This window comes from Phaethon aethereus (genome assembly GCF_964289735.1).
Source record: "Phaethon aethereus genome assembly, chromosome: W".
In the NCBI taxonomy this organism is placed as follows: Eukaryota; Metazoa; Chordata; class Aves; order Phaethontiformes; family Phaethontidae; genus Phaethon; species Phaethon aethereus.
In genome coordinates, this window is record NC_138581.1 from 23,694,881 (window position 1) to 23,718,166 (window position 23,286).

At 37.3% G+C, this 23,286-nt stretch overlaps 1 protein-coding gene across 1 annotated transcript in view; it reads left to right on the forward strand.

Annotated features, from left to right (window-relative positions):
- The window catches only part of LOC309415195 (nipped-B-like protein), a 117,574-nt gene extending 95,671 nt beyond the window's left edge, over window positions 1–21,903 (forward strand). The window contains exons 30-46 of the mRNA XM_082012644.1: window positions 706–804; window positions 2,011–2,064; window positions 3,239–3,347; window positions 3,912–4,048; window positions 5,743–5,883; window positions 6,208–6,301; window positions 6,412–6,566; window positions 6,833–6,923; window positions 13,480–13,653; window positions 14,196–14,386; window positions 15,524–15,631; window positions 16,713–16,913; window positions 17,320–17,466; window positions 18,916–19,205; window positions 19,532–19,706; window positions 20,339–20,524; window positions 21,086–21,903. Of these exons, the coding sequence (XP_081868770.1) occupies window positions 706–804; window positions 2,011–2,064; window positions 3,239–3,347; window positions 3,912–4,048; window positions 5,743–5,883; window positions 6,208–6,301; window positions 6,412–6,566; window positions 6,833–6,923; window positions 13,480–13,653; window positions 14,196–14,386; window positions 15,524–15,631; window positions 16,713–16,913; window positions 17,320–17,466; window positions 18,916–19,205; window positions 19,532–19,706; window positions 20,339–20,524; window positions 21,086–21,451 (2,718 nt within the window). The 3' untranslated portion in view covers window positions 21,452–21,903. The remainder of the gene's footprint in view (window positions 1–705; window positions 805–2,010; window positions 2,065–3,238; window positions 3,348–3,911; window positions 4,049–5,742; window positions 5,884–6,207; window positions 6,302–6,411; window positions 6,567–6,832; window positions 6,924–13,479; window positions 13,654–14,195; window positions 14,387–15,523; window positions 15,632–16,712; window positions 16,914–17,319; window positions 17,467–18,915; window positions 19,206–19,531; window positions 19,707–20,338; window positions 20,525–21,085) is intronic.
- The last annotated feature ends 1,383 nt before the right edge of the window (window positions 21,904–23,286 follow it).

Genomic DNA, 23,286 nt, shown 5'->3' on the forward strand with positions numbered 1-23,286 from the left:
TCAAGCAGTAGATGAACAGCTGGATCCAAGGTGCTGCTAGGAAAGAAGGATGACCTTGTTCTCTTTCCTCCTTTCCCTTGTCTTTCCAACAACCTCAGAAAGATGAGGCAGTATCTGCAATGGGGTTTTTTTTATGTCTCCATGGATGAGGAAAGCTTCTTACAACTATATGCTTTATAAGTAATTTGGGAATAATTAGTTCACTTTCATTCTATTCCATCTTTTCCTCCATCCAAAACATTGGAAGGGAACCAACTTCCTATGTTTGAGTAGGGAGACTTGGCTTCTCTCTCTTCCCCATCTTGTCACAGCTGTTCTGAAAATGCCGAAGTAATCTACAATTGCTGCTAATTCTGCTGTAGAAATTGTAATCTTATTTTCGGTTATCGGCTTCTCAGGGTAACACTTCACTGTGTTTTCCTGAGGAGTGCAAATTAGCACAGGAAAGCGGTAACTCCATTTTCTGTAGCATCGGTTCCCAGCAATCGTTTTAGTGAAGCTTGCTTAGGGGCCAGTATAATTGCTGTAATAGTAGATCTGGGTCTGTCTCAGTTAACATTCTCTACAACAGTCTCACTTAGGTTGAATAATTCCTTACAAAATGGCATATATCATCAACAAATCTATTATATGGATGTATTAGAAATAATACCTACATGCCAAGATAAGCTTATTTATTTTTGCTAATGTTTTTTTTTCCTTCAGAAATTAGTAAATGAGACATTCCAGAAGCTCTGGTTTACTCCAACTCCACACCATGACAAAGAAGCAATGACCAGGAAAATACTAAACATCACCGATGTGGTATGTTATACAAATTCGAATTGTTGCATGCAAAATTTGATTGTTTTTAGTATCTTTGAAATATTGTCTATGGTCTTTTAAAATACAAAATATATGCAAGTAATTTAATTATCGGATGGTTTTCTTTATATGTCTTCTGACACTGAATATATGCTATAATTATTCATCTGATGGAACAGGCTGTAGGAAACTTTAAATGCTCACTAATATGCTGGCAGTGATAACTGAGACCACATTATATTCAGGTTGTGTAAAATACTTGTTCAGTTAGAACAAATTTCTGTTATATTTTACATTTTCGAGGAAATGCTAGTAGCAGCATATAGTTAAACCTAACTAAGAAGTTGTCTCTTAAAAGAAAAATTTCCTCAGTTGATAACGTTTATTTTTAAAGGTTAATAAGCTGTTTTAACAAATACAGGGTCATGTTCTCACCCAAAGTAAACTAGTATCTGCATAATTTTATCTACCTTTTAGGAGCAGCGAATTAAATAGCATGTCTCAAAAAAAAAAATCTGTTTCAAATAAAATGCTTATACATTTGTAGTGAAAATGTGTTGTGTAAAACCACTGTGCTGAGAGGGTATTTTAATATCAGTTATACCAAGATGTAAATATTAAATAAAAGTACTTGCTTCACTACTTAAAATTATGGGTTTAAACTCCATCCTGCTTTTCAATATTTTTAATAAATGGTAGTGTAGTGTGCATTTTTCCAGACTGAGAAGTCAGTTGATTTGACTTCAGCTTAATTCTCAGTTATCCTGCCAATTCTATTTTGGAGCACCTGTGAACTGTTCCTGACATATTATACTAGTGAAGGCTTAGTTTGTTTATATAAAAATATGTATATGCATAGATATATATACACACACGTTCATTTTTAATGTCAGGCACAGATTTGTGCTTTAATCTGTACAAAATGTTGTTCTACAAAACCAAAATTTGGTTACACCAAAGCCAGCAATCTCCAGTAAAATGTGTAGGCCTTGTGTTGTATGGGATACAAATTCTGGGATCACTTAAATGGTGAGAACTATTTTTCAAATGCAGAAGACAGTTTCTGATCTCCAAAGATATTATACTGAATGTATATCAAAATATATATCTATGCACGTTTACTGATCTTTTAAGATGACATCTGTATTGAAGTAATTTTTCTTCAGACGCCTTTTTTAACCAGTTTATTCTCAAAACTACTTTTAGGTTGCAGCTTGTAGAGATACAGGATATGATTGGTTTGAACAGCTTCTTCAAAATGTAAGTAATGAATTTTGAACATATGGCACAATCACTGTAAGAATTTTAACATTTCTTTTGGTACTAAAACACACTGAAGGGAGACTATAAGAGCAGTCCTTTACAGTAGACAAATTCAATTAATGCCCTTTAATCATCTGACCTTTTTTAAAATCTTCTTTGGTTTAAATTTCTTTGTCTCCAACATTAGTTTCTTTCTTTCCATATGATTTGTTTTAAAAATACTTCACTCTTTGTTTTGGGGAGGGTTTTTGTTTGGATTTAATTTCATGGTCTCTTCAATAACAAGTGACATAACATGAAGTCCACAGCTAAGATACTTAATTCTGAAATGAGGCCTCTAGTGTAATGTAGATTTTTTTTAAATGGTAGATAAGTGTATTTTCATGTCCAATATATTTGTTACACAGTTTATAGAAGCAGTGAATCTTCAGACTATAGCTTACTTCTACATTATATTTTACTCTGATTTTTCTACGAAATGAGCTTGCTTTGTTTATATCTCTTAGCCTATGTTATCTTTCTCCTCTACAACTTGTATGCGCTCATTAACTTTCAAGCAAAATTAACAAAAGCATGCATGGGGGAATTAGAGGTCTCCAAAGATTTTACTTTAGCCTGGAGTGCCATGAAAATAGGTAGCAAGTAAACCAAGGTGCCTCTTAATGCCTGGACTGAAGAAAAAGCTATAGTATGGGCTCAATTAAATTAACTGTTTAAAATGTTCATAGAACTATGTTTCATCTTAGTTTGATATTTCTGCTTCATGTCAAAAACAACATTCCTTTTGAATTTGTGAGGGTTTTTTTCTAAGCATTTTAAAAAGCCTTCTAACTCCTATTAGTTGCTGCTGGCAAGTATGACTACATTATTGTTTTTTGCATTATTTCATTAAGTGCAAAGTTAGCTTTCATCCCAATGCAAAAATCAGTAGAACTGTTCTCTTCTGTCTTTTTGTTGCAGTTAATTTTTCTTTACTTCTCTTGCATTTTGGTTTGATTTTTTTTTACTTCCCTTAATTTTTTCTTCACTGAGTAACTTCTATGGAGAAGTTAAATGATTTTGTAGTGCAAAATCCTTGTGTATCTGTAGTAATTGTTATAAAACCAGCATGTATCCAATGTAAATGAATGCACCCTTAATACTAAATCATTTTCCGTTTCATCTGCTATAGCTGTTGAAGTCAGAAGAGGATGCCTCATATAAACCTGTGAAGAAAGCCTGTACTCAACTTGTTGACAATTTGGTTGAGCACATTCTTAAATATGAGGAATCCTTATCAGGTAATATTGTTTACAACCCAGTAGCTCCTTTGAATTTTATATGATACTGTAACAGTGGTTGTTCAAATTACTGTCGCGAAAAGTTACTGTTACAGAATTCCTATTACGAAACTGATGGTAATGAATTATTGCATTTAAGTTCATAATGAGCTTTTGAGCACTGTATAATAATAAAGCTTCCCTAATTTTCTCTAGCTAGCCACAATAACAGAACTACTTTTAAAATAACTTGTTCAAACTTTTAGATCACTAAAAACAAATGTGGCAAGCTTTATTTGCATTAATATGTTGTACAGTTGTAATAGGAATCATTGGCTGAGACAGTGTTCTGTGTACAGTAAGGAGTTTAAAAACTAGTGATGTCTTTGAAGCATCTTTGCTTCTTATTTCAGATATTTTGTGATCACATACAAATGTTAACACATTATGTTCTCATCTCTAATCTAATAATATTCTGTATTGATCTTGAAAGATATGTTATGAAAGAGATATTCATATGATGTTTTGGCCATATGTTTTTCATTGCTCAAGCATTACTTTGTGTATTTTCTAATTTTTTTTCAGATTCTGACAACAAAAGTGTGAATTCTGGTCGCTTGGTTGCTTGCATAACGACTTTGTTCTTATTCAGCAAAATCAGGCCCCAGCTAATGGTCAAACATGCCATGACCATGCAGCCATACCTAACCACTAAATGTAGTGTAAGTAGAGAAAATTAGAAAAACAGTCTTTTTTCCCCCCATATAATTAAGCATGGAAATTAATGGCTGTCTTGTATGCTTGATGAAATTGAAGGTAGGAAAAGAGAAATAAAAATTGTGTTTCTATTTCATGATCATCATATCTTTTGAAGATATTGGGTCCTTTTGATGATCTCTGTAGCTTCTAAGATGCTGTTCCTCACCCTCTACCTCCACATTTTACAGACAAATGAAACTGAAACCTGTGCTGCCTCTTTCCCTTGAGGACTAAACCCCATTTTTTTACCTGATATGAAATAATTTCTTTAAATTGTTTTGTTTTATAGTCACAGTCTTAAAAGTAGTTAAGATTTAACATATGACTCTTAAGACTGAAGGTATGGTTCCATAAGATAGAGTGATCTAACATATAGCAAATATATCAGGAGGAAAATGTCCTGCTCTATCTTCTTCAGCACTTCACCTCTCCCTTCCCTAGCTCTGGTGTTTTTGTATTCCCCTGTAAGACAGTTTAGCTCACAAAAATGGTAGAGCACTATAATGCTGAACCCCCACACTCTGGTAAAATGTGCTGCCGCCGCCCCCCCCCCCTCAGTTGTGTTGCTTTCTGCCATTTTGTTTAGCACAGTTGGCTCAGTGAAGGTTGTGATGAACACCTGACCCAGCAGGAGCAGGGCAGGATCATGTAGCCATGGCCCAAGAAAGAGCTTGGCTGGGTGGGTGGCAGCAATCCATTACATTAGGTCAGCTGTCCAGGAAAGGGCGGGCTTGAGAATACTTGTTATTGGCTTAGCTCATAGGTATAGCCTAGCATTTTACAGGTTCAGCCCTGGAGCATTCTTTAGGCACATCTACAACAGACTTTTAGAGCTGCTTCTGATCAAACGGTACAGGAAAAGGTTATCTGATTATTTACTTGTAACATCTCTTTAGTGTGTTACATAAGTTTTGTACTTATACAGGTTGAGATGAATTGTAGAATTACCAGTCAGCTCGAACATGTTAAATGGCTTGATAGTAGCATTTGGGAATTAACCTATCATGATTAGTGAGCTTGATTTGTCAAAAAAGTAAATTTCTAACAGGATGTATATTTAATATATAAATGTTTTCCATAGATTACTCACTTAGAATACATATGCAGTCATGATAATGCAAACCAGTAATCATTTTACTTGTAATTTCTATATTTGTGCACATTATTATCTATTTTGTTTAAGCCACATTCAGCCATAGCACAACTTCATTTGTTGCTGATACATGTTGCCAGGTGTTGTATGTTCTCTAGCGTGCATGTGTCAGGAAGAGTTCCTACATTTGTTGTAGGACTCCAAAAAAATTATCATGACCAAAAGTTTTCGGGTCTGTCACAGCCTTGATGAGAAGTGAAGTTCTGCTTCTACAGATTTTTTTTTTTTTTCCCCCAGAAGTTCTGTAGAAAACAAGAACTTGCTTTCAAAATAACATGTAATTTAAAAGCAGATGTAAACTATATGAATATTCTTTTAAATCTTTACCAAATATCTTACATAAGATACATAATTGTATTATACTAGTATGTAATTGTATTGTGTTAATATGTATTATGTAATATTAATACATATGTATTGATATTACATAATGCATATTAATAATACTTATCTTATAGGTAACACAGCCAGAAATGTTAAATGCTATAAATACTGTTGTTTCAGACCCAGAATGATTTCATGGTGATCTGCAATGTTGCAAAAATCCTAGAACTTGTAGTGCCACTAATGGAGCACCCAAGTGAGACCTTTCTTGCCACTATTGAGGAAGACCTCATGAAACTCATCATCAAATATGGCATGACGGTAAGCTTTTAATTGCTACTATTAAGTTGATTATGTTTCACATTGTGAAATACATGGTTTTGATTTAAATAAAGTCTGTCTTCATTATGAAGATAACTTTTGAGCCATGAAAAATCAATGTTCTTGGTTTACTAGCGTTTGTATGTGTTGTTGCTATATTTTAACAATTATAAGTTTGGGCAGGTTTTCAGAGCAGCCTATGAAATAGACATTGCATCTGTTAGATCATCAGTTTTAGTTCTACGTAGCTTTTTCCTACATAACTTCACAAAAATCTTAGTTTTAACTTCTAAATATAACTCATTTGTTCTTTCTTGATCCTAGGTTGTTCAGCATTGTGTGAGCTGTCTTGGGGCTGTTGTGAACAAGGTCACTCAGAACTATAAATTTGTGTGGGCCTGTTTTAATAGATACTATGGTAAGTAAAATCACAACATATAATTGTCACTCTTCAGTTTTGGCTACAAGTCTTGTCTTAGGGATACACCATGATTAAATACTGTGATCAAAACTTTTATCTTACTGTAGGTGCACTTTTGAAATTAAAAAGTCAACACCAAGAAGACCCCAACAGTACAATACTTACTGCCAATAAACCAGCACTCCTTAGATCACTTTTCACTGTTGGAGCATTGTGTCGGCATTTTGATTTTGATCAGGAAGACTTTAAGGGCAACAGTAAGGTAAAATAACTTGTATTTACTCTCCACGTCTTATGTATATTGAATGCTCCACTTCAATTTGAAAGCACAGTATTCCCTAGTCCCTCAAAGCTATGTATTTTTTCATAATGCATACAATACAGCTTTTTGGTTTGTAAATACATGGGTTTGCAAAGGCCATGCAGTAAGATTGTGTTTCTCCTTTTTGATATTTATGCTTTTTATAAGAGATTGAAAACATCTGTTTCATTTTCAAATAGCTGTTATTTTTATTTTAATTTCCTCAGGTTAATATTAAGGATAAAGTACTTGAACTGCTGATGTATTTTACAAAGCATTCAGATGAAGAAGTACAGACAAAAGCCATTATTGGCCTTGGTAAGAAATATTAATAGTTTTTGATTCTGCTATAGTAAAAATCCATGCATTTCGGCAGGAATTCATTTATTTGTGTAATGGCAGGGGAGTTTGTTTAAAATCAAAGTTCACTGCATGTTTTATTTGAGAACTGGCTATAGAAATGTAGTCAAAGGGATACTTTGAAGTTGCATACTTCTGCAGCAGAGTGGATGCTTTTCACAGTGAATGCCTTTTTGATGTCTGACCAAGTCTTAAAAAGCATCATGTTTCTAAAGCAATGGAGATGTTATTTTTTCCCCACATGCAAGTATGTTGAAAATCCAAATCTTGTTTTTCAGTCCACAAGGTATGGTTAAAGAATAACTAGAAAAAATGCTGGAACAACTTTGGGAATTTTAAGTGTAGGGGCAGATATTTCGCAGGAGTCAAGGGAACTCTGGCAGATTATACCAACTGGGGGATGCTCTGTGGGATTTCATGAGGCATTGAGATGATGTCATAGTCTAAATATTACAGTTTGGTTTGGGTTTTTCTCAGTATATAATTTTAAATAGATTCTTTATCTGAAGGCATTAGCCACAAAAACAATCAGAGGGATGGAACACCTCTCCTATGAGGACAGGCTGAGAGAGTTGGGGTAGTTCAGCCTGGAGAAGAGAAGGCTCCAGGGAGACCTTGTTGTAGCCTTCCAGTACTTAAAGGGGGCTTATAGGAAAGATGGGGACAGACTTTTTAGCAGGGCCGTTGCCATAGGATGAGGGCTAATGGTTTTAAACTGAAAGAGGGTAGATTTAGACTAGATATAAGGAAGAAATGTTTCACAGTGAGGGTGGTGAAACACTGGCCCAGGTTGCCCAGAGAGGTGGTAGATGCCCCATCCCTGGAAACATTCAAGGTTAGGTTGGAGGGGGCTCTGAGCAACCTGATCTAGTTGCAGATGTCCCTGCCTATGGCAGGGGGGTTGGACTAGATGACCTTTAAAGGTCCCTCCCAACCCAAACTATTCTATGATTCTATGAGTATGGTATCTTAGTGACTTGCAGTAGTGCATGAACTGCCATTGAGTGGTTTGTATCATGTTCATCCTCTACTCAAGGACCAAAACTGTACATGTGAGAGAATCTTGTTTGGGCAGATAGGCTTTGGTTTCTGGAAGAGTTCAGTTCATGGTTATGGCTTAGTTGAAATAAAGTTTTCTCCCATGCATGTGAGCTTGCTTTATATGGTTTAACTGTGGACAAGAATTTGCCTTCTTATGCTGCTGTTTAGGTGGCTTTTTAGATATCCTGCTTCAGTTCAGGCTAGGGAGGAGTCTGAGGATAAGGACTGAGACTGAATCTTGATGTGATATTCTGTGAGGAAACCATTTCAGACAGCTGAGTGGGATTAATAGCTTCAGAGTTGCCTCTGTTGCAGGAGCAATGCTGTGGTGTTCTGGACTACCTGGAGGTTTTTCTAGGCATTGTATCAGGATGCACAACACTTACTGTAGTCCATTCTAATTTAATTGTCCTCTACAGAATATTGCACGTGGGATAGGGGCTGCCTTCCTAACCATAGACATGATTGCTTTACTCATGGATGCAGAGAATGTTGCATTCATCAAAACTGTTTCTGACTGAACTGTGATCGGTTTGAGAGAAGAGGAGAAAACAGGGGTGGCTATCAGTAGGCATTCTTCAATTTTTTTTTTTCTCTGCCTGTAAGCAGGCCAGTGTTTCTTTTAATTAAACCTTAGTGTGGTGGGTTGACCTTGGCTGGATGCCAGGTGCCACCGAGTTGCTCTATCACTCCCCTTCTCAGCAGGATGGAGGGGGAGAAAATAAGATGGAAAAAACATGTGGGTCAAGATAAAGGCAGCAAAAAAGCAAAGCAAAAGCAAAGGTCGCGTGCAGAAGAAAAGGAAAACAAAAGATTTACTCTCTACTTCCCATCATCAGGCGATGTCCAGCCACTTTCTGGGAAGCAGGACTTCAGTATGCGTAGCAGTTGCTCCGGAAGACAAATGTTGTAACTAATGAATGCCCCCCCCCTTCTCTTAGCTTTTATTGCTGAGCTACCTTCATATGGTATGGAATATTCCTTTGGTCAGTTTGGGTCAGCTGTCCTGGCTGTGTCCCCTCCCAAGATCTTGTCCAGTCCCAGTCAACTGGTGAGGGGGGAATGTTGGAGAGACAGCCTTGATGCTGTGCAAGCACTGCTCAGCAGTAGCCAAAGCACTGGTGTGTTATCAACACTGTTCTAGGTACCAATACAAAGCACAGCACCATGAGGGCTGCTGTGGGGAAAATTAACTCCATCTCAGCCAGACCAAATACACTCTGACAACTGTTTTCAGTGATATATTAATCTCGTCTAAGTACTGTTTCCATTTTGAGGGTAGCTGCTGGATGTACGTAGATATGGTAGGCAGTGCAAAGTTCTACCTTACAGGCTGGTAATTGAACCAAGTTGTCAAATCCGTTCAACATTTGTGTGCATCAATAAGGTGAAAATGACTAACAAGCTAATTCAACATTTATATACAGCGAAGGCATCATGTTAAGAGCGTATGCTTTCCTATCAGTAATTACTAGTGTGTCCTTTCAGTAAGGACGCTCAACAGTTTTAGCCTTTGCTTTGGGATGTGTCACTGCTGTTGAGGGATTAAGCTTAACCATAAGCTTAATGGTTATGGTTATGCTTCTGTTCCAGATGTGTACTTGCAAGGCAGAGTGAGGATACAAAATTTTGTTAGTAAATTTAGCTAAACCTCTAAGTATCTAACAGGTAATGTCTTCCTCAGCCAAGTTCAGTGCTTCCTCTTAACAGAATGAAAACAAAGGTATCAAGAGAAGTGGTGTGAGGGCAGCCCTGAAATGTGAAGTCAGTCCTAGAAAGAATACAGCAAATGCCTTTTTTCATCTCCTATGACAGATTCTTATGCCAAGTAAGATTTCTTCCCCACTTACAGGGGATGGAAAAATAAGAATTTCCCTGAGAATAGTGATGGATTTAGACTCTTTTAAGTAAGTGAATGAAGGAAAGAAAGAGTTATGGATTGTTACACGTACATGCAAGTGCTTTTCATTTTTAAAATTAACCTTAAGAAGTGGGTTGGACTTTCACAGAGGTGGTCAAGTTATAAACAACAATATACACCTGTATAGAGTGCACAGTTGTACTACATACTCCAAAGAGGAGCATCATTCCTTTTTCTTTCACCTCTCTCCCCTGCCTTCTCTCCTCTTCCTGTTTTGAGACTGACATGAGATCTTAAACACAGTGAGGTCTTGCCCTAGACTTAGCCTTTACCCACACTGTCTTTTCTGTGTGCACAGACTCAGTTTTAAAAACCTGACTCAGTCTTCCTTTTCTTACAGCTACTTTTATACATTGCTTTATTATACATTGCATAATTTTATTTGCTTTCATTTTTTTCCCCCATTCTTCTTTATGTTTATGTTTTCTGTGTGTTCATTCAGAATCTTAGTTTCCTGTGGTCATGAAAAATACACTTAAAATGTCTACTTTTCTCAGTCTTAAAAAAATGAATCAAGTAGTTAAACATAGTTTAAATTTAGAAGTTATGTTCCCATTGCTGTTTTTTATGATACTCTGTAAGAGTTTGTTTGTAGCACTTCTAAATCTACATACGTGATTTAAAATTATATATACTATCACTAATTTAGATCAAAGTTGTTATGAAATAAAGACTTCCCGGACTAAGAATAACCGGTTCTTTGCCGAGGGTAAGGCTGCAGCTAAAAGCAGTTCTATAGTGTGTCTCTTCCAACAGATGTAGCCTTGGAAATGCTTCTGTGGTGGGTTGACCCTAGCTGGATGCCAGGTGCCCACCAAAGCCTCTCTGTCACTCCCCTCCTCAGGAGGAGAGGAGCTCCTCCTGAGGAGGGGAGGAGGAGAGGAGCTAGGGGAGAGAAAATATAATGAAAGGCTCCTGCATCGAGATAAGGGCAGAGGGAGATCATTCAGCAATTACTGTCACAGGCAAAACAGACTTGACTTGGGGAAATTAATTTAATTTATTGCTAATCAAATCAGAGTAGAGATAATGAGAACTAAAACCAAATCTTAAAACACCTTCCCCCCACCCCTCCCTTCTTCACAGAATCACAGAATGGTAGGGGTTGGAAGGGACCTCTGAAGATCATCTGGTCCAACCCCCCTGCCAAGGCAGGGTCACCTAGGGCAGGTTGCACAGGAACGCGTCCAGTCGAGTTTTGAAGGTCTCCAGAGAAGGAGACTCCACAACCTCTCCGGGAAGCCTGTTCCAGTGCTCCGTCACACTCACAGTAAAGAAGTTTTTCCTCACCTTGAGGTGGAACTTCCTGTGCTGCAGTTTATGCCCATTGCCCCTCGTCCTGTCACTGGGCACTACTGAAAAGAGACTGGCTCCATCCTCCTGACAGCCACCCTTCAGATATTTATAGACATTGATAAGGTCTCCTCTCAGCCTTCTCTTCTCCAGACTAAACAGCCCCAGGTCTCTCAGCCTTTCCTCACACGAGAGATGTTCCAGTCCCTTAATCATCTTCGTAGCCCTCCATTGGACTCTCTCCAAAAGTTCCCTGTCTCTCTTGAACTGGGGAGCCCAGAACTGGACACAATACTCCAGATGAGGCCTCACCAGCACAGAGTAGAGGGGGAGAGGATAACCTCTCTCGACCTGCTGGTCACACTCTCCTTAATGCACCCCAGGATACCATTGGCCCTCTTGGCCACCAGGGCACATTGCTGTCCCATGGATAACTTATTGTCTACCAGGACTCCAAGGTCCTTCTCCATGGAGCTGCTTTCCAGCAGGTCAACCCCTAACCTGTACTGGTGCATGGGGTTGTTCCTCCCCAGGTGCAGAACTCTACACTTGTCCTTGTTAAATTTCATGAGGTTCCCCTGCGCCCAACTCTCTAGTCTGTCCAGATCCCATTGAATGGCAGCACAGCCTCCTGGTGTATCAGCCACTCCTCCCAGTTTTGTATCATCAGCAAACTTGCTGAGGGTACATTCTAACCCTTTGTCTAGGCCATTGATGAAGATGTTGAACAGAACCGGACCCAGTACTGATCCCTGGGGAACACCACTAGCTACAGGCCTCCAACTGGACTCTGCGCCGCTGGCCACAACCCTTTGAGCTCTGTTGCTTAGCCAGTTCTTCCTGGGCTTAACTTCATTCCCAATTTTCTCTACCTCCTTCCCCTGAATGGTGCAGGGGGATGGGGAATGGAGGTTGCGGTCAGTTCATCACACGTCTCTCTGCCGCTCCTTCCTCCTCAGGGGGAGGACTCCACACTCTTCCCCGGCTCCAGTGTGGGGTCCCTCCTATGGGAGACAGTCCTCCACAAACTTCTCCAACATGAGTCCTTCCCACAGGCTGCCGTTCTTCATGAACTGCTCCAGCCTGGGTCCCTTCCACGGGGCATAGTCCTTCAGGAACAGACTGCTCCAGTGTGGGTCCCCCACAGGGTCACAAGTCCTGCCAGCAAACCTGCTGCAGCCTGGGCTCCTCTCTCCACGGGGCCACAGGTCCTGCCAGGAGCCTGCTCCAGTGCGGGCCTCCCGTGTGGTCACAACCTCTTTCAGATGCATCCATCCATCTGCTCTGGCGTGGGGTCCTCCATGGGCTGCAGGTGGATATCTGCTCCACCGTGGACCTCCATGGGCTGCAGGGGGACAGCCTGCTTCACCATGGGCTGCAGGGGAATCTCTGCTCTGGTGCCTGGAGCACCTCCTCCCCCTCCTTCTTCACTGACCTTGGTGTCTGCAGAGTTTCTCTCACATATTCTCACTCCTCTGCTGGCTGCTGTTGCACAGCAGTTTTTTCCCCCCCTTAAATATTTTATCACAGAAGCACTACCACCGTCGCTGATTGGCTCAGCCTGGGCCAGCAGTGGGTCCATCTATTGGATGTGGGGGAAGCTTCTAGCAGCTTCTCACAGAAGCCACCCCTGTAGCCCCCTCACTACAAAAACCTTGCCACACAAACCCAATACAGCTTCAGATAGTTTTCAAGATAAGACCTTAACAGGTATATGAATAATAACAGTGAGAGGTATAAATTTTATTTTACTGTGTTCACTATGTTGGGTTTTTTTAAGATTTTATTTTTTAAATACTCATGATATTTATCAGTTTTTCCACATTTGCTCTGCCTCAATATGTGTAACTCTTCACAGTTTCAGCAGAATGTTTTCCTCCAAACGTATTAGAAAAACAATGGGTAATTTTTAGGAATGCTCCTCCCTTGCTCTTGGGAGACCTCCTAGTCATTCAGATGCAGACCAGTACACTGGACATGCTTCCAGACCTGTATAATTCCTCTTAGTGCAACTGCCCTGGGTTGACACCCCATCTTTATCTATCAGACAGAGTCACGGCTAATAGAACTGTCATGGCTAATAGAACTCCTTATAAGCTTAGAATGGTGTCTATATGAAAAAGCAATACTGTTTGCACTAGAAAAAGCTATGCTGTTGTGAGGAGATAAATTTCATACCTCTATTTTGAAGACTTAAAAAGTGGAAATACAATTTCTAGATAATAATGTGGAATATTTCCTCTTTTCTTCCACCCTTAGGATTTGCATTTATACAACACCCAAGTTTAATGTTCGAACAGGAAGTGAAGACTCTGTACAACAGCATTCTTTCTGATAAGAACTGTTCAGTAAACTTAAAAATACAGGTGTTAAAAAACCTTCAGACCTACTTGCAGGAGGAGGATACACGTATGCAGCAGGCAGACAGAGACTGTAAGTGTTGAGTTCTTCTGTACTAATGAGGCATGCAAAACCTAACTTTCTTGCATACAATTACTGTATACGTGAACTGAGTCAGTCTAAGATTATCTAATCAATAATATTGTACACACAGTATTTTTTTCAAAAAGTATTTTTTTCCAAAACTCATTATGTGCATAGGTATATTGAGAAGTGTAGCTTATTATTTACTTTCAAGATGTATAAATCCTGAAAGCAATCCAGAATGAATAATTGCTATAATGACGGTAGTTATACTTTTTATCAAAATCTTCTCTAAGGTTGGTTTGCAGATACAAAATAAGAAATTTTAAAAATTAAAACCGTTATTGAGGAACAAGACTTTAAACTCGTGTGTCTGGTTTTTTGAAATATATTTGCCATCAGACTCTTCTGTTTCATGGGATCATAAACCCATTCTAAGACAGCTGAAATGTGTATGTATTGTAAAGCTTAAAGATCCGTATGCATCAAGTAATGGTAAAGTAAATGATTATACCGTGGTGAGTGTGCTATTGCTTTTGTCCTTTTTACAGGGAAAAAAGTAGCAAAGCAGGAAGACCTGAAAGAAATGGGTGATATTTCCTCAGGGATGAGTAGTTCCATCATGCAGCTATATCTCAAACAGGTCCTTGAGGCTTTCTTTCATACCCAGTCCAGTGTACGCCACTTTGCTCTAAATGTCATTGCACTGACGTTAAACCAGGGTCTCATCCATCCTGTTCAGGTATGGTAGGCTTTTATGATGGGGGTTTTTATTATTCAGGTTTTCAGAGGTTTTTATGCTTGCTAGATACATCTCTAGTTTTTTTCTTCCAGATGTGTTACAGTAATTTCTTATTGTAGCAAGGGGCCTTTACAGAAAGCATATTTTGAAATCTGTTTTATGTTGTTTAGCCAGTGAGATTCCACATGCTGTATTTTCTTCTCTTTGGATCAAGATGAAAAAGCCCAGCCAGTGCCTAAAGAGCACTTACAAATGTGCATTGGAGCATATTTCTGTTATACTTGTAAATTTCAGGTGTATGCCAAGTTGTTTTCTTTATTTGATTCTTTATCCTGAAAGCTGTGTCAGCTTGCCTCCACCTCAATCCCATGTCCTCCAAACACTGTAGAATTCCAGAGTCAATGTCAGAACTTCTCATTGCAGCCTTCCAGTACTTAAAGGGAGCTTATAAGAAAGATGGGGACACACTTTTTAGCAGGGCCTGTAGCGTTAGGACAAGGGGTAATGGTTTTAAACTACAAGAGGGTAGATTTAGACTAGATATAAGGAAGAAATTTTTCACGAGGGTGTTAAAACACTGGCACAGGTTGCCCTGAGAGGTGGTAGATGCCCCATCCCTGGACACATTCAAGGTCAAGTTGGAGGGGACTCTGAGCAACCTGATCTAGTTGAAGATGTCCCTGGTCATTGCAGGGGGGTTGGACTAGATGACCTTAAAAGGTCCCTTCCAACCCAAACGATTCTATGATTCAGTTATCACCTCCATTATTCTTTGCTTACATAATATTTTTGTAATTATTTGTTTATACCACAGCCATTGTGCATGTTCAGTCATAAGCATTGCTTTCTTTTTTTTTTAAATGGCATTTTTTATAGTGTAAATTGACTTTAGAGTTTGAGAGAAATGGAAATACTACCTGAAACCTCACACAACTTGTATTGTTTATAATGCTGGTCTCTCATGTATTTTGTACTATTTGCTTGCAAAAAGTAGTCAGGTAGTAAGTTGCATAGAGCTTCCTATTCTAGTTTCTGCAGTAGTCAGAATATAACAAGAACAACAGTGTAATAGAAGAACAAAGAGTGAGAAAGAGGAGGTACAATGACTCTGAATAATCATTTCATTTGTTTTTCAAGTGTGTGCCATACTTAATTGCTATGGGCACAGATCCAGAGCCCTCTATGCGAAACAAAGCTGACCAGCAGTTGGTGGAAATAGACAAAAAATATGCTGGGTTCATTCACGTAAGTAATTCTAATTTATCATTTTACAAAATACTGTTACGTTCTCTGGTGACTTAACACTTGAATAGGTCTCAGATGCAGAAAAAGAATATAAACTAACAATTAAACAATAACTATAAGCAGTTGTAAAGAAGATCCTGACTCTTTCCCCTGTTTGGAGATTTCTATTCTTAGAAATAGAAAGGATATAATAATTTGAAGCATCTCTTCCAGTCTAAAAATTCCTTTAATTTATAATTCACAATAATGTTTTCCTCACTGAATAGTACATAAGAGCATTTATTTGATAAGAGGTAAGGACAGCTGTTTCATAATGTTTTCCTGTATCAGTAGACTAGGGAAGAGAATACCTTGTAAAAGTAGAGGTCCTTAGTGTATATGTATTAGAACATTAAGGCATCAAGGCTTTATATATTGTAATCTAAGCAGAAGGAGCATAGGAAGGTGTTAAGAACTGAGGGATCTTGCTGAAAGGAAAATCTGAGGTCTAAGTGAGGACTTGTGGAGTTGTGGCATAGTGTCATTAGTTCTGCTTAAGATCTGAAATTGAGCTGTAGCACCCTCTCCTTATTTCAGAGGGCCCCAGTCTTGGTTCAGTGTGTGTGCTACATTGTGGGACTTCCCAAATCTGATTGTATTCCACTGAAATCGGAGCATTGCACTGTTCATGGCATCCAAACAGATACCTAATCCAGTAGGTGAAGGCTAGCAGATGAAATTTACTATGTAGGCAGCTGGGATTTAAGATAATGTATAGCTGAAGAGACAACTACGCTAAACAGAAGCAGATGTGGTATGAGGAGCTGTATGTTTCTAACATAGAATTTACGGTGAAAGCAGTTCACAAGACATTTTGATCTCTGCCACAAATTCTGTTTTAATCTGTTTGCCAACTTAAAAGGTAGTAGTGCACCTCAATGCATGTTTGAAAGTTAAACCAGATGAGCATCCACTTAAAAGGAAATAAGCTAAAAAATGAGCTAGAAGTTTCTGTTGACAGGCATTTTGTGTAGTTTTCCACTTTCAGTTTTACTGCTTGAAAGCAGCAGCTTAAATAAAAATAAATACTTTTCCATTTCAGATGAAAGCAGTGGCTGGTATGAAGATGTCTTACCAGGTACAACAGGCAATCAATACTTGCCCAAAGGATCCTGTAAGAGGTTTTAGACATGATGAATCATCCAGTGCATTGTGTTCACACCTATACTCCATGATCCGAGGGAACCGTCAACACAGACGAGCATTTCTAATTTCTTTACTCAACCTCTTTGATGATACTGCAGTAAGCATCACATTTCCTTCCCTTAAAAAGAAAATAAAATATAGCAATGCAAGCTTAAATTCTCCTTTTACAATGTATTTTTATGACATAATTACTGATAACTCTATTTCCCTAAGGAACCTTGTTTTGCTTTGTAATATAAGGTATTTACCTATATAATAGAATGCATTTGTTACTTTTGCATCATTCTGTACCTTTCTGTACTCAGTTTGGATTGATCAGAAATAATGTATCTTCAGGTATGATTAAATTTTGCATATATACATGTTGTTTAGAGTGGGTTTGGGGGGTATGTAGAATAAAATTTGTGTTTTTGCTCTAGACCGTTAGGAACACAGGATAAGTGTATAAATCTAAGATATTTGTATGTATATTTATATGTACTTTTTTTTTTTTTAACTTCCAGAAAACAGAGGTGAATATGCTCTTGTACATAGCAGACAATCTAGCCTGTTTTCCTTACCAAACACAGGAAGAGCCACTGTTTATAATGCATCATATAGACATTACACTTTCAGTTTCTGGTAGCAACCTACTACAGTCATTTAAAGAGGTATGTGCATTTATATTTTAGTATATTTATTATGGTGGTAACATAAGTTTCTCTATAATTTGGTCAATTTTTCAGTGATATGGACCAGTAGCATTACTTTGTAACTGGTAGTTAAAAAACAAACAACCCTTTCTGTTCTGGCCTGCATCTGGTAGACACTAGTTAAAAACTTTCCTTACATTGCTGCTTCTGTTATTAAAAAAGACTGACAAACTTTGAGATCTTAATATTAAATCTATATCATTCCCTAATATTGCTGAATTAATTGGAATTAATATTAATTGCATGCATCTGGGAAGTACATGAACCCAGAATCATAATGAAATATTGGTTTATTGTGGTTGTTTGTATAATTTTAATAATAAAATCCAGTTTACTGTTTCTTTTGTTGTAAAGTAGCTGATGGCAGTTGCATGTGTGTCGCCTGGGAGACTTTAAATACATTGTTTATTGCAAGAAAAGAGTACGCAATATGTCTTTTCTTAAGGTAGCATATAATAGCCCCAATAATGGTATAGTATCTGTTGTTATGGGAATACACAGCCCTGTAAGAAAAAGGCCTCTGTTTCTTAAAGACTTCAGTGTCTTCATTTCCTGGACAACTTTAACAGTTGAAGGTCCAAAGTGTCAGGAAACAAACCCATTTCTAGAATTTCCAATCTGACTAGTTAGTACAAGTCAGAGTTGATACCTGGAAAGTACACCGCTTTGAATTCTCACCCTACCAAAGTCAATTTTTAATGTGCTAGAAAGAGGCAGTACGTTCTTTAGATGGGGGACCAGTGTGTTGCACCAGCATATAGAGGATGAGATCCTACTTGGGGCATCTTAAGTTCTGTGTTATGAAAAATCATACTATGTGTAGTAATAATGCAGGTGTGAAATTCTGTAGCTCTACAAGTAGTAGACTGATTATTAGTAATACTGTATATGATGACTTGGGGGTTTCTCTGGTCAGCAGTGTAATTAGTGTCATAGAATTTTAACAGAGACAAGGGTTAAAACCAACTTGGACTAGTCTGTACCAAAGTACATATGGAAATATAAGTAACATGCAAAAATTATATTCACATGAAACAAAAATGGAATTTTCTTCCTGATTTATTGTATTTGGCATTCTACTGCATTTTACTGTCTCCGCTAACAAACTTGAGCAGTCTTTTTAAGAATAACATGCCAGTGGAGTACTTATTGCTTCAGTTCCTTCTGTAACCACCTTGCAAAAAAATGTGGACTTTGGACCAATTTTTCAGGGGGCTTGGTTTATAATTCAACATCTTTTTGCTGTAAATAATTTTAATCTTTGAATATCAAGTTATGCATTAATAACATTGATCGGGGTATTTTTCTGAATTTAAACCAATAATGATTTTGGAAAGACTTTTTAGAAATGTACATGATGCTACTTACCCTAATTTTGGAATGTGTGTTAACTTCTCTGTCTCGCAGTCTATGGTGAAAGAGAAAAAAAAGGAAAGAAAGCCTTCGTCAGACGAGGAGACTGAGAGTGACAGTAACAGTAGTAGTGAAAGTGAGGAGGAAGCTTCTAAGCCTCGGAGGTTACGGAAACAAGTAGACTCTGATTCAGATTCTGATGAAGAAAATGATATAAATGCTGTGATGAAATGTTTACCAGAAAATTCAGCTCCTTTAATTGAATTTGCAAATATCTCCCAAGGCATATTATTACTTTTGATGCTGAAACAGCATTTAAAGAACCTCTGTGGATTCTCTGATAGGTAAGGATATTTAGATAATAGGCCATCTTGTTATCTAGCGAGTTCTTTGTAAGGATTATGTTTGGAAGTGTTTTGTTTTTTTTAAAGTTGATTGTTAATAATTTTTTAAGCAATAGATTTGTATAAGAGAAAAAACATAAATGTAATAGGCTGAATGTAATGAAACTTTGGCTTAGAAGAAGCAATGATTTTATTTCTTACCAGGATGTCTATTGTATACAGAATAATTAAAATATAACTACTTATATTGAAGATTTTAAAAGCTTTTCCTTGAAATTGCTTTGGACTTTCCTTAAAAGCTCTTCCCTTTTGTTGTCTTTAAACAGTAAAATTCAGAAATATTCTCCATCTGAATCTGCAAAAGTTTATGATAAAGCGATAAACAGGAAGACAGGAGTTCATTTCCATCCAAAACAGACTCTGGATTTTCTACGGAGTGATATGGCTAATTCCAAGATCACTGAAGAAGTGAAGAGGAGTATAGTAAAACAGTACTTGGATGTAAGTACAGTTGCTTTGCAGAAAATCTGAAATCCTTTCAAACTAGGTAACACAGTATAAACTTGAAAGTAGATGCTGATGTATTGGATGAACATTTCAAAATGTTAAGTTCCTGGTAATCTTATGTGATATACTGATAACTCACCTTTCAGGATGTTTAGCAGGATTATCTTTCAAAGTCTTCTAATAAATTTAAACACAATAAAAATTAATTTCAACTAAAGGATATTCATCTTTACAGAGTATTTTCTAATTTCTGGTATCCATCTTGTATACCTCTACCATATAATTTTTTCATGTTATCCCTGACTGTTTCCATCATAGGAACAGAGACTAGATCGAGTGTATTTACACCTCCCCTCCACCCCCCACCCATCCCCATTCTTTAAAATATTAACTAGAGAAAATTTTCAATTTTGGAAACACAGGAAGAAAGCTTTTACATATCTACTAAAAAATGAAAGCAAAAAGGTTGTAGAACAAAACACAAGCTGTTGAAGTTTGAAGTTGTCTACCATTTGTTTTACCCTGTTTCTTTATCTTTTCATTTGGTTTTTATTTAATGTAGTGTGATATGAATGTCAATTTTTAAAGTTAGAATGTGGACTGATCTGGTGGGGTTTTTTTAATAGTTCAAGCTCCTTATGGAACATTTGGATCCTGATGAAGAGGAAGAAGATGGAGAGGTGTCAGCTAGCACAAATGCTCGGAACAAAGCAATTACCTCGCTGCTTGGAGGAGGCAGCCCTAAAAACAATGCAGCTGAGACAGAGGATGATGAAAGTGATGGGGAGGATAGAGGAGGAGGCACTTCAGGGGTGAGGCGGAGGAGGAGTCAACGTATTTCGCAGCGTATTACGTAAAATTATTTTTGTGTGCTTATAAATGTCAGTCTATTATATTAAATGTACACCAAGTAATGTAATCCACATGAAAGAAAGCATTTTGTAGATAGAGATTCTCTACTTAACCGTTTATACAACTTTTGTAGAAAGTTTAACAGAAAAGACAATAAAAAAAAACAACTAGAAAATGAGATTTATCCCATATAAAAATTTATTAATTTTCCTTTGGAATGTACTGTGTGTTATCCTTTTTATTGTTGCCAAGTTTTTATGTAGCTTTATGATTCGTGTGTATATATAATTTTATATATCAATAAGAGATAAAGACACGGGTACAAATTAAGAGTATGTGGTTTTACAAGGTTATGTTAACCCCTTGGCGCTGGCGGTCGCGGTGCGTCTCATTGCCGGCAATGGAATGTGTGCTGGGAAATCCCAACTCCCGGCGTCAAGGGATTAAAAGCAATAAAAGCAATAATTTCACTAAAGTTCTTTTGTGTAACACTTGGTCTTTTTTCCCCCCCAATGTTTTAGTCATTGAGAAGGTCAAAACGAAATTCAGACTCTACGGAGTTGGCAGCACAGATGAATGAAAGTGTTGATGTCATGGATGTCATCGCTATTTGCTGTCCAAAGTACAAAGACCGACCACAAATTGCAAGAGTAGTACAGAAAACCAGCAATGGCTTCAGTGTTCAGTGGATGGCAGGCTCCTACAGTGGCTCCTGGACTGAGGCCAAGCGCCGTGATGGCCGCAAACTGGTGCCTTGGGTAGACACTATTAAAGAGTCAGACATTATTTACAAAAAAATTGCTCTAACGAGTGCTAATAAGCTGACTAATAAAGTTGTTCAGACTTTACGATCGCTGTATGCTGCCAAGGATGGAACTTCCAGCTAATGAATTTGTACATGCAGCCAAATTTACAGGAATTGAAATAACAGAAAAACTTGAAATATCAACTTTCTGGCAAAAAAAAAAAAAATCAGTTAAATGAAGAGTAAGAATGGAACCTGGGATGCAGGAAAAAAGAAGGAAATGTTTGGTAAACATTTATGTGGGAGCTTCCTTCGCTGTTGTGCAGCAGAAACTTCTCAGTTCATTTTTACTCCCACTGTATTATAGTTTAACAAAAAAATGTTTATATCTTGAAAAAAAACTTTCTGTTTAAAAAAATAAACAAGTGAATGTTGGAAATTAGTCTGTTAATGTTCTTAATAAAGTGTTCTTGGAGTTTAACCTAGCAGCGGATGGCTTTCTTTAGCTTAGCCCAGTTTCCAGGGAAGCATTGTTTTTCCAGGCTGTAAAATGGCAGAATCTCCTGGATATATAATTTATTCTGTTGAAGAAAAACAAAAAGAAAAAAGCATGCAGTATCTATGACCTATCTGCAGGAGGAGTTTTTGTAAATGTAGATTTTGATGTATTAGGTCACCCTGAAATAATACAAGAAAAGGGATCCCCAGCAAATCTGGTGGAACAAATACTGCAATAAATTTTTTTACTTCTCTTTGTTACTTGTCTGTTTCCATTTGAATTTCTTATTGTAAAGATCTGTTTAAATCCATTTATATTATTTTGCAGTCTTTTATGTAAAATGTACTATATTAGTGGTTTTCAAAACAAGACATAAAATATTGTTTATACAGTTTGTATAGGCTGACTTCTGAATAATTGGTGTCTTTTTATTTTTATCCCTTAAAGGGTGTAAACACAAGTTAAGTCCAGGGTTTTATTGTATCCTGCAATATTTAGTATTAACTCTATGATTTAGCACTGTGCCAAACACATTTTCAAGAGTACATTTTGATATAAAAAGAAACTATAGTTTATTCCTTGTATGCTTCGATTTCTTTCTAATGCTGTTCAAATAGTAATTTATGATAGTTTAAATTTGGGAAAAGCTGAATGACTATTCTGCTCGGGCTAACTGGCCGTGTATGCATTTCTCTGGGTTAATATAGAGAGGTTTGTGTCAAGAGGAGATAGCTACCAGTATCTGAGGAGTGAATGGGTATGAAGCTGGGTAATTATGCTACATTCCTTCACAAATGATTTTTTTTAAAAAAATGTTTGTATATTAGCCTATTTTTTTTACTAATTGAAAGATGTTTTCACATTTTGTAAATTGAAAAAATGGTATTGAAAGCTTTCAGAAGCATTTGTTTTGACTGCGTTGCCACAAGCCTTTCATAAGCAGTTCACCTTTCTAGAGAGCAACGAAAGCAGCAGATTTGCAAACAGAAAAAATCTAAAACAACTAAACTTTTTAGGGGAGTATTAAACCCTGCTGTGTTTTCAAATGTGTTTATCTAAAACCGGTGTTCCTCAATAAGTAAATCTTTCTCTTATGTTTATTTTCTTTTACAAATTTAATTTATGGTAGGAGGCTGTTTTTATGAAACTTGCAGTTTTCTAATGCACTATTCGATTTGTGAGGAATAGTAACAGTATTCCAATATATTCTCATGTACAAAAAAACCCATTAAACTGAATTGATTAATAACTCCTCAAAATCTAATTAGTAATTGTTCCCGTGGGAAATTCCTTTTTGCTGTTTCACCACTGGAATTTTTCTAAACAGAAATATTTTCTCACCTTTTTGTTTTCACTGTTTGTGGTGGTCTTCACTGTACAAAAAGCCACATCTCAGCTAAGATAGGTATTGTTAAAGTAGGGAGAAGTAGAAAAAGCAGAAGTCACCCCTGCAGCTCTGGAAGCAGGACATTTTTGTA